At 46.9% G+C, this 16,320-nt stretch overlaps 1 protein-coding gene and 1 pseudogene across 3 annotated transcripts; both read right to left on the minus strand.

Moving 5' to 3' along the window:
• Positions 1 to 928: 928 nt before the first annotated feature.
• LOC100840646 (chloroplast envelope membrane protein) lies at positions 929 to 6,426 on the minus strand. 3 transcript variants are annotated; one of them, XM_014901658.2, is made up of 9 exons: positions 6,229 to 6,426; positions 4,913 to 5,604; positions 4,589 to 4,674; positions 4,203 to 4,376; positions 3,921 to 4,035; positions 3,371 to 3,468; positions 2,317 to 2,452; positions 1,728 to 1,861; positions 929 to 1,330 (listed from the first exon to the last, which is right to left on the minus strand). In XM_014901658.2, the coding sequence occupies exons 2-8, from the start codon at positions 5,510 to 5,512 to the stop codon at positions 1,793 to 1,795; spliced, it is 1,278 nt and encodes a 425-aa protein (XP_014757144.1). In that variant the 5' UTR covers positions 5,513 to 5,604; positions 6,229 to 6,426; the 3' UTR covers positions 929 to 1,330; positions 1,728 to 1,792. The 3 variants fall into 3 exon arrangements, with proteins under 3 accessions (XP_014757144.1, XP_014757145.1, XP_014757146.1); XM_014901659.2 differs by having other exon boundaries at positions 2,317 to 2,466; XM_014901660.1 differs by lacking the exons at positions 929 to 1,330; positions 1,728 to 1,861 and having other exon boundaries at positions 2,314 to 2,466.
• Positions 6,427 to 9,505: 3,079 nt separating this feature from the next.
• Positions 9,506 to 15,099, minus strand: LOC100834015 (annotated as a pseudogene).
• Between the last annotated feature and the right edge of the window lie 1,221 nt (positions 15,100 to 16,320).

The following is a 16,320-nucleotide window of genomic DNA, read 5'->3' on the forward strand; positions in this document are numbered from 1 at the left end:
CTCAAATTAAGTAGGCGGGTTTTGCCGGCCGGATTGCGGTGCAAACCGAGCCAGCTTGAAAATGACAGGTTTGAATGGTCTGAGTTAAAGCAATTTTTGTGGTTTACTTGGGTTGAAGGCACATCTTCCAGGCGTTAGTGTTCACGTGTCGCCATCCTCACCGGATAATTTGCACCCCTGGTCTGATTTTGAAGAGCCCATCGTGTACCCGCGGTAGAAGGGAGGCATGAAGATGCACCAGTGGGACAGGGAAATACCTACTCCCTTCCTCTCATACTACATGTCTCAAATTTGCTCAAAATATGAATGTATTTATACATAAAAAAACGTGTAGATATATGTAATATTTTGACATTTAATTTGGGACGAAGGATATAAGGCACGATCACAAAGTAAATGGCAAATTAGCCACGCTGCGCGTCAAATATTCCACAGCAATCGGCAGGCACACCACATGCAGTCGACAAAAAAAAAAGCTGCAGGCGATCGAAGAGAATCCGCGGCGTAGCAATTCCTCTCGACTGTGAAAACAAGTAGTTGACCGGCTTGACGAATCTAAAAGAATCTTCTTGCATCATGTTTTTGGATGGATTGACTTGCACGATAAATTCACACAACAGAGGAGAACAAGAAGATATCGGTAGTGAATGAGATCTGAAGGTGCAACATAACCAAAAAGGCGTGGTATGCTGCACTCCTTGATCCTTGCAAACAAAACACAACAAGAAGAATTCTTTTGCCTGCTGGGGACCATGCAAGCATGTTCGGATTGCTCCTGCAAATTATTGTGTTATTGTGGATCTGCAGATTTTTGTTTATTCTTGTTCAGTTAACCGACAGGAAAATGCTCCTATTCATGATGCAAATTGGTAAAGCAAGCAAAGATTTCAAAATTTCAATCAACTTTTCAACTTCAGCAGCATGAATAAGAGAGTGATGCAAGACCAAGTTACCCTGCTGCATCTGTTCTTTGTGTATATTATACAGCAGCCGCTTCAGAAATCACAACAGAAGATTGAAAAACATGATCTTCCTTATATGCGAACTTTGGGGGCCAAAACCACTTGGCTTCATAATAAAAGATCACATTTGCCTATAGGATACCTATGGTGCAAAATCTTTTTCTTTACCTGGAGAGTAACTATAGCATAAAATCAGCATGACACATTTTTAGAATAATAACTGGTTCATGCGACATCTAAAATTGCCAGCTATGACAAGTAGAATCATATTTGATCACTGATTAGACACACATTCCGACTCCAAGGTGTCCGCAGAAAAACAGTTCCTCCATAGTTGAAATCCTAGCTCCAATGATCTGTTGACTAACCTGCAATATATAAACAGACATTTTCCCTTTGGTACAAGAAACAAGAAATTTAATCCTGATTGGTTTACTTTATTTTCTTGCAACCATTGTTTATGATTATTTGGAGTTTGGACAGTTTAAAATTCATTCATAGAATGAGTGAAAATATTTAAATTTTCATCATCTCAAGCTGTCAAGCTAGAATCAAGAAATACTTTTTATAAGAAAAACATTGGTGATGACATATCACATATCAAAATGTGCATCCTTATAATTGAAGGACAGAAAAATGCTCTTTATTCTCCTTGAAGAACAATTAATGAATAACTGTATGTATCAATCGCTGCTAGTTTTCAACTAATCAATAATTGACACCAACACAACTAGGAACCAACACTACATAGAAGTCAATACATACCTGGAATATCAACTTCTCCTAGCAATACCCTAAAAGGATCTAAAACTCCTGATGGAAAGAATTCTCTAGTGACGCCTTATTTCATCCAAGATGTTGCCCACACTAGGTGATAATCTTGGAAGGTATTTGTATACCTGCAAAATAAGGAAAATAAATTAAGTATTTAAGTATGCCAATCTTATCCAGAGAACAGGTACTTTGAATTATGAAAAAATGGTACTTGCACATAAAGTGTGAACCTTTAACGACACTTAAACAGAGCAGTGTCAGGAAAATGGAGGTGAATCCACAAAAGATTGTGACTGAAAAGCTGGAGCAAGTTCAAAATCACTTTCTCCAAGAAACTTCAATTTTTTTTAATGTGAGTTTTTAAGTGTCAGTACCATAATTGCTAAAATTTGGAATAAAGGATATTGTAAGATCACCATCTTGGTTAAAACATCTCATAAAATTTTCTTTAGCAAAATTAAATTGTAAAGTGATGAAATCCAGAGTTCTAACCAAAATAAATGTGATGCTTGATCTTATAAATCCACTGTCATGTCCCTATTAGCTTGACTGTGCAAAGGTAAGTAGAAAGTAGACCTACCCAAAACTTTATAAATACATCCAGTGCGACTGGAACCAGACAAACGAAAAAGGTGACTGCAGCTTGATCGGTTTCAAGCCCATAGTGCTCAAGAATGATTTCTACCAACGAATGCCAACCTGCCTCTGAATGGTACCTGTGATAGGGCAGCTTGAGGATGTTCATATAATCAAACAAGATGACACAATATTTGCTCAAAAAAAGATGCAGAGTGCAAACCAAAATAATACTAGTCTTGATTTACATTTGTACGAAAAGATAGAAAATAAACAGACTTACAAACCTATTGCAATATGTCTTATGAAGCATGGATATAAACTCGTACCGGAGAATTCATTTTTATTAGAGCAGTTTGTTTCTGTGTTAATGAACTTCTGAGAGGCGAAATAACCTAGTGCGCTTAGGCGCTTGTTCAGTATTTCGTAGCTAAAAGTGACATGCACTTAGGCGCTTGTTAGAGAAAAGAAAAGCATTTTGAACTAGACAGTAAATAAATTTCAGTATTTCTTAACTAGATGGTAAATAAGACTGAATCTCCTAACTGGTTTAATTATCAAGATTCTGACAAATATTCCACTTCAATAATTTTTAAAGAATTAAGAAAGTGACGTTTTTACTCTGTTATGACTTAAAAACGCAATGTTTTATAAAAAAAAGTGACGGTTTTACTCTGTTCTGGGTCTGGCCCACCTAGGCACTATCCCACCATTTCAACCTAATTGCCCATCTATCGTGACTAGTCCATGAGATAGGCCCCACTCGCCTAGCCCTTTCTAGAAAACTATTAAATTGTGAGATAATGCTTGCTAGAGAAGCCAATGCACTATTGCCCTAGTATTAGCCAGGCTTCCTGTTAAGCCTTTTCTTTACGAGAAAAAAAAATCTTTGAATATTGTGAACTTAGCTACTTTTTCTTACATGTGCAAAAGCTTTGGTTGTTAAATTTTTGTTTCTATTATATAGGTTTTATGGTATACGTGAGTATAGCTTATGGGATGCAGTTAGCATTTTGGGGTTTGGAGGGGCAGGGTAGGTCTCAATTCATATAACTTACCCCAGAAGTATATCTGACACTAGAATGATAAGAAAGGCCTTGCCACTGTCCGAGATATTGTTTAGCAACTTATACCCAGTGAACTTCAGCATTGCAACCTGAAAGCATTGGTACGAGTAAGATGTATGTCAGATGATAACAAGATAACATGTATAATGTTATAAGGAGAAAAAATAGGCCAAGATCTTGTACAGAAAACATTGGACGTGCGTCAGGACCATTTACTGAATGATACTAATAGGAAAAGAAAAGGTTACTGTAATTGAGATGATGTTAATTCAGCACTAACTTAAATCAAAGCATTATCAAGTAGTCACAGTTCGGGGGAAAACTCTGTTAAGTTCATTTCTGACGTTATTTGACCTAACATTATCAGGTATTAACAGCTGACGTTGATTATTATTCACAAGTTCAAATAGCGCAGAAGATCCACATGGTATTTGCACATCAGGGAGGGTGCTAGACAAATTTAATGGTACACAGTTGCCAATGGTAAGAAAATGAAAAAAGAAAAGAAAGAAGAAGCTGCTTAGTTGATATATATACTTACTTTACTCTGGTTAAAGTACATAATAAGGAATAGGGTGACCCCGTAAACCATATCAGACCAGATATTTGCAAATGCTTGTCGGTTTTCTAATCTCCATTCATCCCTCAACTCTACCCTGATAAAGTAACAGAGCAGATCCGTTAAAATTAAACAAATAAATTTATTGGACCACAAAAAGATGTTCATGACTATCTTTTTCACAGAGAGGATGAATGTTCATGACAGACATTGCTACTGCGCTAATGTAAGTAACAACTTGGCAAGAAAGCATAATGGTCTCACGCTTTTTCCCGCAACTCTGACCAGAACTCCTCATCAGAAAGTGGAGGAGATTTACCAATCTCTACTTCAAAACGGAATCGTGCTTTCTCAATATTTAGGTCCTTTATCATCTGAAGCTTCTGGCTGCGTCTTACGTCAAGGATTTCAGCGGCAAGTGGCACCTTCTCGACATACCTGTTATCGTGTAATGATCAATGTAATCAATTGTGCATTAGTGTACATGGTTGCATGTAATTACAGAAGCATAGAGTTGCTATTATCAGTAGCTTTATTTTATAAAAAATATTCTAACATCAGATAGGTATACATAGAATATGTGTTTTCTGCAACAAAAAACAAGAGAAGAAAGATTAGATATGGAACAACATAGCTGTAAGATGAATTACCTGTCTAGAAATGGCATCATAACATAGTCGTGTACTAGAAAATCCAACACCCACGGAACCACAATCAGCAATGCTAGAAATTTGGCCTGCAAAGTACAATTTCGAATAAACGAGATGGATGCTAAACTCTGTAAAATTTCCATTTTTCTTCATTGAAATAGATCCACAACAATTTTTATTGTTATTACAGGCATAATAGTACACCACATGCAAAAAACACTGCATTACTTGTAGTAAAGATGAAAAGCAAATAATATCTCAAGATTATTGCAAGACAATAAATTGTGAACTTTTAGTGACACAAGCAAGGCAGTAAGAACGCACCGAGTTTGTAGAAGCGTATATGAAAACCTGGTCCTCAAACAGCATGTCATTGTAATCTTCATCAATGGAGTTCTTAAAAGTTTCAATGATGCCTTTATCTCTCACTATCTCTGTCGGATCATCACTTATCTGGTCCGACAAGCTCCCAGCCCCACCCCAATCACCACCTCCTGTGGTGCTGCTCCAACCGATCCAATCCTCCCAAGAACGCCCTTCCGCATTCTCAGCATCCATCTGGGCTTCCCGGAGCTCGACAATTGCCTCGGCCTTACTCTTCCACATCTCAAACTTCTCATTCTCCAACAGGTCTTCATCATTAACAACCTCCTGGAACAATTCATTGTCCTCCCTCAACCCAGCCAAGTTGTATTCCTCATCGTTCCAATCCGAGAACCACTCCTTCCACCAAGGCTGCTGCCTCTTGGAACGCCTCCTCCTCTTCTTGGCAAAACCCACCAGGTGCCTTGCCCTCCTCCTCTGCTGGGAACAAACATCAAACATCTTGCATGTGCAAACCCTCCGATGTCGAATGCTCTCTTCTACAGCGAGCCAGACTGTAACACCGCTATAGCTGACCACGGGACAGCTCATTAAGTTCATGGAATGGAGACCACATCTTTCAGTCCTCCAGCAATGCCTAGAACGCGGCTGTAGATACACTGGCTATGGTGCCCATGGCCTCACAGCATTCCCTGTTGTAGAAATGTGGTTTTAGCGATTTTGTCCTTTCAGTACCAACATTAACTACAAACATGCTATACACTATGTGACTATGTTAGGCAGAACAATTAGCATGAAGCACAAATTGTTATTATCAAATTTGCTCTCAGACTCTCAGATGACGTGCTGGGATAGCTTACAACTATTCCTCCTCATCACAGTTCGCCTGCACTTCTCTTATCAATTATGTATGACAGTACTAAGTACTAAGACTAGGTTTCAATTCTTAATTAATTGTAGAATTGATGGTCAAAGTTGAAGCTCGAAATTCTACAACATTAGCACCATACACAGTAAGAAAATAAGTAGGAGGCAATGTCACAAGAGAGTGCCAAGAGGAATTAGAATAATCATTTGTGCCTTGGTCCGGTCAGTAGCTGGGCCTGCTCCCTAACCCGTCTTCCTCCCGACGCCTCTGCTCCCTTCTCCCTCTCCAGCGACAACCCAACAAGAGGGACTAGGCGCTCATCCTCATCGAGGAGCGGCACCGACGCGGTGTGACCAGCGGCCGGAGGGGGGCGCGCGGTCTGGGCGGCAGAGAAGGAAGAGGGAGGGTAGTCTTGGGCTCTTGGCGGAAGAGGGCAGAGGAGGCCTACCTTGGCGGGAGGAAACGCTCCGACGTGGTTGGCGGATGGAGAACCCGAACGCCGGAGGTGAGACGGGAGGTAGCGGCTGAAGTTTGGGAGCGATCGGAGAGCTGCCAAATATAACTGCGGGGGGCGGCACTGGATAGGATGGGGAGCTCTTCTCTGATGGCCGTTGATGAGCATTCGGATGTGGTCAAAAAAAAATGGAGCATTCGGATTTGTATTTTATTTATTTATTTTGAACGATGGAGCATCGGGGCCCTTTTCTCTCTTCTTTTTTTTTAGAAACATTTCTCTTCTCTTTTTCTTTTCTTGAGAGGATAGCATCAGGATTTACGTTACGTGCCTGGGCTGCTGCTGCCTCCTACGGTGTACGATTAGTGTGGTTGTTTTTTGTTTTTTTAAAGGAATTAGTTTGGTTGTTAGTCACTTAGTTGGGCTATCCAGATTTGTCCCTGCTATCCTCCTTAACTGAAAACCATCCTGATTATACCCTTCACCCCGGCGTCATCCTTCTCTCGTGACACGGGGGAACCTAGCTGCCGCCGGCCTCAGGGCCCTCCACCCTCCCTCTACCACAACGCCGCCGTCAGAGGGTGTGCGCGGGTGTGCCGGAAAAGCTGCGCACACCCAAGGAAGGGGCCGCGTGGCAGTTTCTCATCTCGCACGGCTCTTCCTCTGGGAGTTTGCGCGGGGCTGCTGCAGACAAGGCGGCGCAAGGGCGGCGGCGTGCTGCAGGCGAGGCGTCGCGGGGCGCTGCTGGCGGGACGACGCTCGGGTCGGAGCGGAGCGTGGATGTGCTGCGCCGCGCGGCCGTCGGGGGCTTCTGGCATGGTGGCGTTGGCTCGATGGCCGGCCGGGCCAGATCTGGGGTTGGAGGTGCCGGATCCGAGGATGGAGGTGCTAGATCCGGTGCTCGGATGGGCCCTAGCGGCGGTTGGGGCAGCGGCGCACGTGAAGGCCGCCAGGGCTTGGCGGCGTGTGAAAGTCCTGCTGGCGCGGGGCCGCGAGGAGGCCGCCGTGCGCGGCGGTGCGGGCCGCGAGGGGGCGCTCGGCCCCCGCCGGCGGTGTTGGGGGCCTGTTTTGGGCCTGGTGGGTCACGGCCACGCTGCCCCGTCTACTGCTCATGTGGCCAGATCTCGGGTGGGTGTGGCCAGATCCGGTGCGTGGGGCGGTCGCGGCGCCCTGGCTTGTTTCCCGGTGGTGGTTTTTGCGTGTGGCGTTCGGCGAGCTTCGCCCATGCTCGCTGCGGTGCGGGGGCCCCTGGTCAGGACCTCTGTCCGCGGTGAGTGTGGTGGCTGCGGGTGGAAGCCTTGCATCGACAGGGTCAGTGACGGCGACGACGGCGTCCTTGGACATCGTTCTCCTTCTTGAAGGCGTCGTTGTGCAGCTCCGCCACATCCCACTTTTCGCAAACAAGGTGCCTCCGAGCGAAAGCTCTGATTCGGTGGCTGGGTCGGGTAGCGGCGACGTCCTTATCAGACGCCATGTCATCCTTGTAGGCGTTGCCTTTGGAGCCCTCGTTTGGTGGCAGAGTATGCTCGCTGCGGTGGGCCTAGTATGACCTAGCCAGGGAAAGCGACTTCGTGCTACGCGGGCTTGTCAATGCGCGCCACGTTCCTGTCGGGGCAACCTCTTCTGGCTCCGGTCATCAAAAAACCCAGTTCTGCCTACCTTCTTTGCCGCAAGGAGCTGTTCCCTGTTTGACATCGTTGGAGTGGAAGGGGTTTTGTCTTTGCAGTAGCGGCTCGTTTATTCGTTTTCGTTATGTGTACGCTCTTTGTCAGGGTTTCGCACGGCTTCCTTGAATAAGCCGTGCATTGTATCGGTTTTCATGCCCAGTTTTCTTTATAAACGGGGTCAATTCTTTCTTACCGGTGCGTCCTGAAAAAAAGATTTGGGCCTGGTCTCCTTCCTTAGCTAAGGGCCATCTATATGCATATTATTCCCCTAAAAGAATGTATATGCACACTATTATTATTTTCTAAAAAACCCACTGAATAATCATCAACAACAATATTATTATTTTTCTAAAAAAATCTCACTGATCTACTAATAATCATCAACAACAGTAGAAAGAGTCTGACAAGTAATAAGAGTCACCGTGTGTTACCGCGGAAAATTCTATTAACAGATTTGGACATAATGTCATGAACAAATGATAATAATATGATAAATGCAAAATAAAAGACAATTTTATCATCTATAACACGCATGCAGCAAAACAATAGGAGCAACTTAATTGTACATGAACATTAACATCTCCTGTGAAACCGGTGAAAAGAAGCTTATGGAATCTAAATATTTGCAATTGTTAGAAATATCAACATACATATAATGAAAATATGGCTGCTGTAATTTTGAGATGAATTGTCCAATGAGAATATAATCACATTCCCGCTTAGTAGAGCCGTTGTTTACTGTAGAAAAAGAAAGACATCAAGTAAGCTGTGTCGATTGTTTCCTGAGTCAACCAGATCGAGCAAATGGTGACTCGGTCTCTTGAATGAAATATTTGTTTACTTTACATATACACATATATAGACGGGTCTGAAGTAACAAGCTACTCACTCCGATCTTAAATTCTTTTTTTTATGAGACACGGTACAAACACAGACGCCCACAAGCACGCACACATACTGACACTAATGCACGCACGCAAGGAGACCCTGTTCTATGAGCACTAACCCTAATGTACGCACGCAAGCAGACCCTGTTCTATGAGCATCTCCGAGAGACTGATCCGACACATCATCTTGAGATTGACGAAATCACCACATACGCCTCATAGTTGACGGGTATGTCACTCTCACTGAAAACACAACGCCGGTTAGATCTTAAAATAAATCAAAAAAATGCGAATACCAATGTTAAGTCGGAGACTTGAAACTGCGTGGGATAGTTTCACCGTGAGAAACCAACCACGCTCACTTCGCACCTACGATCCTTTCTTGTTTTGAACTAAAACAACAACAAAATATTTGGATCAGAGGGATTAGCTTCGTGTACGTTACCAACCCGTCACCAATTTACGTAATCTGTAACTACTAATACGCCACTAGCAAATGACCAGTGTAAATACACGTCAGCTTGTTATCATTTAGCAAATGAAATGCCTAGCGTGAACCGGTATACTAGTTGTTGTTTTAAACCGGTATACTGCCTAAAAATGTCAACACTGCCACTGCTATTTTAATTTTGCCAAATGAAACGACTCGAGACCTCGAGTCGTTGTTTTAAACCGGTATACTAGTTGCAGCGGTAGCTATCACGATGCATACAAAAATTTGGATAATTGTCGGTAAACAATTACTACTACTAGGTAAGCAATGCACATTGACCAGTTCAGTACACTTGCGTACACAGCTTTCAGTGTCTTGCTAAAACAAATACTCCTACATCATCGGCCGGTGTCATTATAAACTGTCTTAGTTCGTCAGAGAAACAGACTTTTACTTTGTGGTCATGCAACGAGAAATGTAAGTTTTCCTTGTAAACACAATTAATCACCGACTCCAGTACGTACAATCCATTTTTCATAAACCTGATCGAGTTTGAGCGAGAGCCCATCAGATCAGGCTGTGGAAGCAGAGAGCAGACCCTTGACGAATCCCCTGGGCCGGCAGACAGCCGCCAACGGCGTCGCCATGGGCATGCTCAGGCCTCCACCTTCGGCCATGTCAACGGCGCCACCTTCTCCGGCCTCCCAATCGAAGCACTGCACGAGCGCCGCCAGCGTGAATCCCACAAGCCGCATCGCCAGCCCTTCCGCGGGGCACCGCCTCCGGCCAAGCCCGAACGGCATCATGGGCGCGGCGGCCGCCGTCGTTAAACCGAAGAACCGCTCCGGCCTGAACTCCCCCGGCGCGTCCCCGAACGCCTCCACGTCGCGGTTGATGGCCCACGAGTTCACGAGCACCATGGTGCCGCGCCGGACGCGGAAGCCGCCGACGGTGCAGTCCTGGACGGCCTCGTGCGCCGGGATGAGCGGGCCGACGGGGCACAGCCGGAGGCTCTCCTTCACCACGCACTGCAGGTATTCGAGCCCGGCGATGTCCGACTCCTCCACTAGCCGCCCCGTGCCGACCTTGGCGTCGATCTCCTCCCTCGCCTTCCGCAGCGCCGCCGGGTGCTTCAGCAGCAGCGCCACCGTCCACTCCATGGTCAGCGCCGTCGTGTCCGTCCCCGTGCTTAGAAGCACCAGCACGATGCCTTTGACTATGGTGTCCGTGTAGTGCTCCGGGTCGGCCTCTTGCAGCGCCACCAGCTCCTCGATGACGCTCCTCTTGCTGTCGGTGGTGTCTCCAATGGCGTTGCGGCGGCGACGGTGGTCGTCGAGGAGGCCTTGCACGAACGCGTCGCGCTTGGACTGCAGGCTGGCATGCGCCGCGTCGATGCCGCGGAGGCGGTCGACCCAGCGCAGCGCCGGGAAGAAGTCGCCGACGCTGGGCGCGCCGACCACGGCGAACGACTCCTCCACCAGCTCCTGGACCCTGCGCGCGTCCCCGGCGTGCCGCCGCGCGGTCACCGCGCGCAGCATCACGTCCAGCACCAGCTTGAACAGCCTCGGGCGGAGGACGATGCCGACGCCGACGCCGGCAGCGGCTGCGGCAGAGTCGGAGAGCAGGGTCTCGACGAGGTGCCTGACCTCGGCGCGGCGGTCGGCGGCGCGCTCGTCGAGGCTGCGCGCTGAGAAGAGGTTGGCGGCGAGGAACCGGCGCAGGGTGCTGGAGCGGGCGCCGTGGGGCGCCCAGGTGAGCGTCGTGTAGCCATAGCCGAGGTACTTGCCGACCAGCAGCCGCGGCCGGCCCGACAGCGCGGCGTCGGTGTGCGCCGTGAAGCACTCCTCGGCCGCCGCGTGCGTCGACACGAGGAGCGTGGGTCGAGTCCCCAGCCGCAGCGACAGGAGCGGCGCCAGCCCGCCGTTCGCCGAGGCGGCGAGCTTGGCCAGCGAGCGGTGCAGCGGCTTCTTGATCAGGTGGAGGTGGCCCAGGAACGGGAGGGACGGCGGGCTTGGTGCGGCTCTCCCATGGCGACGGCGGCTCGATCGGACACGAGTGGACACGAGGCCGGCGAGCAGGACCACGAGGAGCAGGAGAAGGCCGCCGCTGTCCATGTCTACCGTTGGCATTGCCTTGAAAGCTTCAGCACATCAGCTCTTGGCTCTTGCTATATACCAGTAGTACCCGCTATCAGGATCACGCACGCTGCTTCATAAGGATTCTTCCTTTTTCTTTTGCGCGGAAAGCGTAAGGATTCTTCCTGTGTGAAGGGAATCTTCAGCTTAAGTAAGGACAAAAGTTGGAAGTCCTATCTCCGTTGATGTACAGAAATGAGAAGCAAACAAAATTCTTACACAGATTAATTATTGGCGAGGTGCTAATATAATTTGAAGACTCGAGTTCCAGTCTTCCTAGATGTTTTCATAAGATACTGCGATAGCACAGTAGACTATGATAAGCGCGCCCATTCCTACGGTCGAGAAGGACAGCTTTGGGTGTAAACTAACATGATATAGTGAACATAAAATTAAAACGGAAATTTTATTTTATTGAATAACAGGCGGCTTTACTTGACTTTGGAAGTAGCGTAATGACCATGAGAATTAAAATTTACCATGTTTGGTACAGAAAGGTAAATACAGGATTCCTTTGGCGGACTGGTCTCATGATGAAAGTAGGTGATCCATCAAAGATCTTCCGGTTAATCCATTCGTGTTGGCGATGCGGTGCATTAATCATGTCTGTATGAGGACCACCGACATAATTCGTAGGTAGGATATCAAGTGCACACATGTCTTTATTTGATTCTTAGACGGATACCATACCATCTGCTCCCTCCGATTCATAATAAGTGTCGCTGGTTTATAATAATTATGGATCGGAGGGAGCAGTAATACTCATCCTTCCTTGTAAGGCTTTATCAGTGCAGTGATATTCAAATATTTTTTTTTTTTCAAAAGATCAGTTCAGAGGAACAAAAGTTGAGTTCAAGTACAGGTAATATATACCTCAGGCAAACTGATTCCCCCTGCTTCCTTATCTGGCAATGAATCCATGAGAATTGCATGACCGCTGTTTCTCGGCTTCCAAATTTTATCCGGCCTTGCTCTTTACTGTAGGCACTCGGATCACTGATTATTTGAAAATAGGTTGGAGCCAGGAACCTGCCAAGTTTCAGTTTATTGACTCCGATGAGATCTACACATGGACCAGATCCTCATTTCTTAATCTCAATCCGCAAAGACCATATAAACGGACTTTCAGTTTTTTGAATACTGCGGAACATTTAAAAAAAAGACGGTGAAGAGTTGAGTCCCGATACGCCCCGCGTCGTCCTCCTCGGGCGACTCGGGGGAACCCTAGCGCCGCCCCGCGTCGTTCTCCTCGGGCGACTCGGGGGAACCCTAGCGCCGCCCCGCGTCGTTCTCCTCGGGCGACTCGGGGGAACCCTAGCCGCCGCTGGCCCTTGAGGCCTCGTCCCCTTCCTCCCCCACCTCGGCGCCACCGGAGGGGGCGCCGGCGAAGCCGTGCACCTCCGGGGAAGGTGGCGGCGGGGCGTTTTTCCTCTCTCTCCGCGCCCTTGCGTGCCAGATCCGGGTTGCGATGGAGGCGCGGGGCGGGCGTGGCCGCGGTGCGCGGCGGAGGCCTGGCAGGCAAGGTCGCGCGGCTGCTAAGGCCCGGCGGGCAAGGCCGTGCCTGCGGGGCGGGCCCAATTATGGGCCTGGGCCGGGTGGGCGCCGGTTGCGGGGCACGTCGGGCGGGCGTGCGCTGGCATGGTGTGGTTTCTGCCCTGGCTGGTGGAGATGGAAGTGCGGCGGCTCCGGCTGGTTGCGGAGCGTGTGGTGGGCGTCAGATCCGGGTCTTGGAGTGCCAGATTCGGGTTTTTGGGCATCAGATCCGGTGCGTGGGGCAATTGCGGCGCCCTGGCCGGTGGTGGTTGGGCTGCATGGCGTGCGACAACCTTCGTCGACGCTCGTGGTGTGCGGTGGCCCCTGTCATGCCTTTGCCTTCGGCTCGCTGCGCGGCTATATGCTCCTGTCCGCGGTGGGTGCGTGGAGGTTGCGGGTGAAAACCCTGCACCGTCTTGTCGGTGCCGGCGACGACGGTGTCTACGGATGTCACTCCCTTCTTGAAGGCGTCGTCGAGCAGCCCTTTCACTCCCCACCCTGTGCAGACAAGGTGCTTCCAAGCGAAAGCTTAGATTCGGTCCGGATCGGGCAACGGCGGCGTCTTCGGACGTCGTGCCCTCCTTGTCGCCGTTGCCTTTGGAGCGCTCGTCTGACGGCGGAGTATGCTTGCAACGGTTGGCTTGGCAGGGATGGCGGCTTCATGCAGCACGGGCTGGCTAATGCGCTTGTGGTTCCAGTCGGGGCAGCACCTCCTTGCTCCGGTGTCGAAGAAGCCCAGTTATGCCTACCTCTTCTGGCACATGTAGTTGTTCCTTGTTCGGCGTCGTTGGAGCCGGAGGGGCTTCGCCTTGGCGGTTGTGGCTCGTTCTTTAGTTTGGTCCTGTGTTTTGCTTGTAGCCAGGGTTTTCCGCACGGTTTTCCTAAAATAAGCCGTGTATTGTATTGGTTTTTGGGCCCAGTTTTCCTTATAAATATGATCAATTCTTTTCTTCTAATCGAGCGACGGAAATCGGCCGTCTTGAGCTAAAAAAAATAGATAGTAAAAAAAGTATGCAGAATGCAACTTAAGTACATATCTGTTAGAAAGTAGGCGTTCGCTCAAACAATTGCTAAAACATTGATAACATCCTCCTCTTATTAAGAAATAAATATTCTCGTCTAGTGCTATAGAGTTGGCTACACAAAATTAGCCTTACATAAAACCTTCTTTTGTCAGGATATATTTTGTTTTCCCATACATACATAAGAAAAGAAATAGACATCATCTTCTTCCGGAAAAAGTGTAACCCAAGTACCAACATCCAGCGAGATCTAACATTGGGTGCCCTGGTATCTAATATGGTTATAAATGTAATATAAATTGACATGTATTTGTCAACCTCAAGCTATTCCTTATTTCGAGGACGAGTTAAAAAAATTATATTACATCTCACCTTTCCTGAGCCTAAAAATTCTAATCTCAAGCTCAAACTTAAACTTATGTTTTTATGTGCCTTGCAGGGAATAGAACCGTGCGATATATTACGCGTTAGCAGAACAACAGAGATAACGTTGAAATACTGTACCTTTCACCAAATGGCAGTGTATAGTTGGCTCCAAGTGCCTTGAGTTGTTGATGCCTGAGTTACAGTTGTTACTGGATCATCAGGAACAATTACACAAATATCTCACATATGTATGCATACCTTTGATTCCAGGTTCAATGGTTCAGCAACATTGCTGGTTTAGCACGATCTAGATAAGTTTCGTCAACTGCAATTAAAATGAAGTTTCTACTAGAAAGTAAGCGAACCACGATGAAGTAATGACTGATGAACTTAGTGTTAGCAAAATAGCATATCGTCCCTCCAAACTTTATTAAGAACTTTTTTTAATAGGATATTAAGAAAAAAAATGACAGTGAAGTATGTAAAGAAATAAATTAAACAGGCAATGATGGGCGCAAAGGAAGGAATCTAGATGAAGGGGAAGTCAAGGGACTCACCATGTCTAGGGAGAACCGTCAGGTAAGGTGGCCTGCCGAGCTTGCGCAGATCTGCAGAGACACAACGAGGACGGAGAGGCTTGGCCGTCGATCAGGTAGTGAGTCAGGCACTGGTCTTGCCGAGAGAGAAGCCGCCGTCCTCACCCACCACCACCACCCGTACTCCCCTGCGACTCGACCGCTGCAGCCTGCAGCCAAGCAAGCCCGTGGAGCGCCGTCGTCGCCATGGTCGCCTGGCTGCCCAAGGAGAGCACAGAACACGGGTGGGCTGTAAAACAAACCGGCCCAACTAACCAGCTTCTTTGCCTTTTATTTCGCGGAGCAGCTGCGGCCCAATTGGCGAAGCCCGGCCACATCGGACGTCCAGAAACGGTGGAGAATGTTCGGAAACAGTGAAATCTATACATCTTCCTCTCAAAAGATAAATAAATGAAATCTATACATCCTAGAATCAATCATATGTCGTAGACTCAGATCAGATGATCCTATTTTTTTTCTGAGGGAAAGCCATCATGGCAACGATCAGATGATCCTATTTGGTCTAGAGCGTGGTAATACAAAATGCCCCGGTACCGCCGGATATGTTCTCTTAAGACAATGTGCTATATAGCAATTTTGATGGGCCCATCCTATACATAATTTTGTTGTCTGGTAGCCACGCATGAGTACCTAAGTACTCCCTCCGTTTTTAAAATCTTGTCGTGGTTTTAGTTTAAATTTGAACTAAAACGACAACAAGAATTTAGTTAAACTAAAACGACGACAAGAATTTAGGAACGGAGGGAATAATTTGAAACAAATTCTCTAGTAAAATAAAAAAATCTAAGTATTGGATCAGTTAAATAAATTTAAAACTCTTGAAGAATATACTCAGGATTGGTATTCGAGGCGAGATGTTTGTTCAAACGGGCCGAAAAGCGGGTAGAGGTGGAAGAAAACAAAAGCCGTGGAATGAACATGTGTCCGGATGTCACCCATCGGGTTCGGGTACGAGTATAGCTCAACCATACATCTACCTGAAGACCCGACCCTCAATGGCTAACCATACCCGTACCCGTGATCGGGTATGAAATTTTACTAACACCTCTCGTATTGGTCTAGGTTGGGTTGGGCCTTAGGCAAGATTTAATGGGCCATGTTATATACGAAAGATGTTGGGTTGGGGCGTTGGGCTTTAGGCAAAATATAATGGGCCTCTTGTACTGGGCTATATGCGGTACATGGGTAGACGGGTTCGGGATACTCCAGTATCATACCCGTACCTGCCAAAACCTTCGGGTATAAGATTTTACCATTTACATACCCGCGTGTATTTTTTCTTACAATACCCGTATCTTAAATGGGTAAATACCTTTCGGGTATACGGGTATCGGGTACTCATTGGCATCCATAAATTACATGCGTTGCCAAACGGAATATTGAAATTGCATTAATTTAATAATTTACATAATATTTACCTATTGATTTGCTTTAATTGACAGAGCCA

Source organism: Brachypodium distachyon, chromosome 3 (genome assembly GCF_000005505.3).
Source record: "Brachypodium distachyon strain Bd21 chromosome 3, Brachypodium_distachyon_v3.0, whole genome shotgun sequence".
Classification (NCBI taxonomy): domain Eukaryota; kingdom Viridiplantae; phylum Streptophyta; class Magnoliopsida; order Poales; family Poaceae; genus Brachypodium; species Brachypodium distachyon.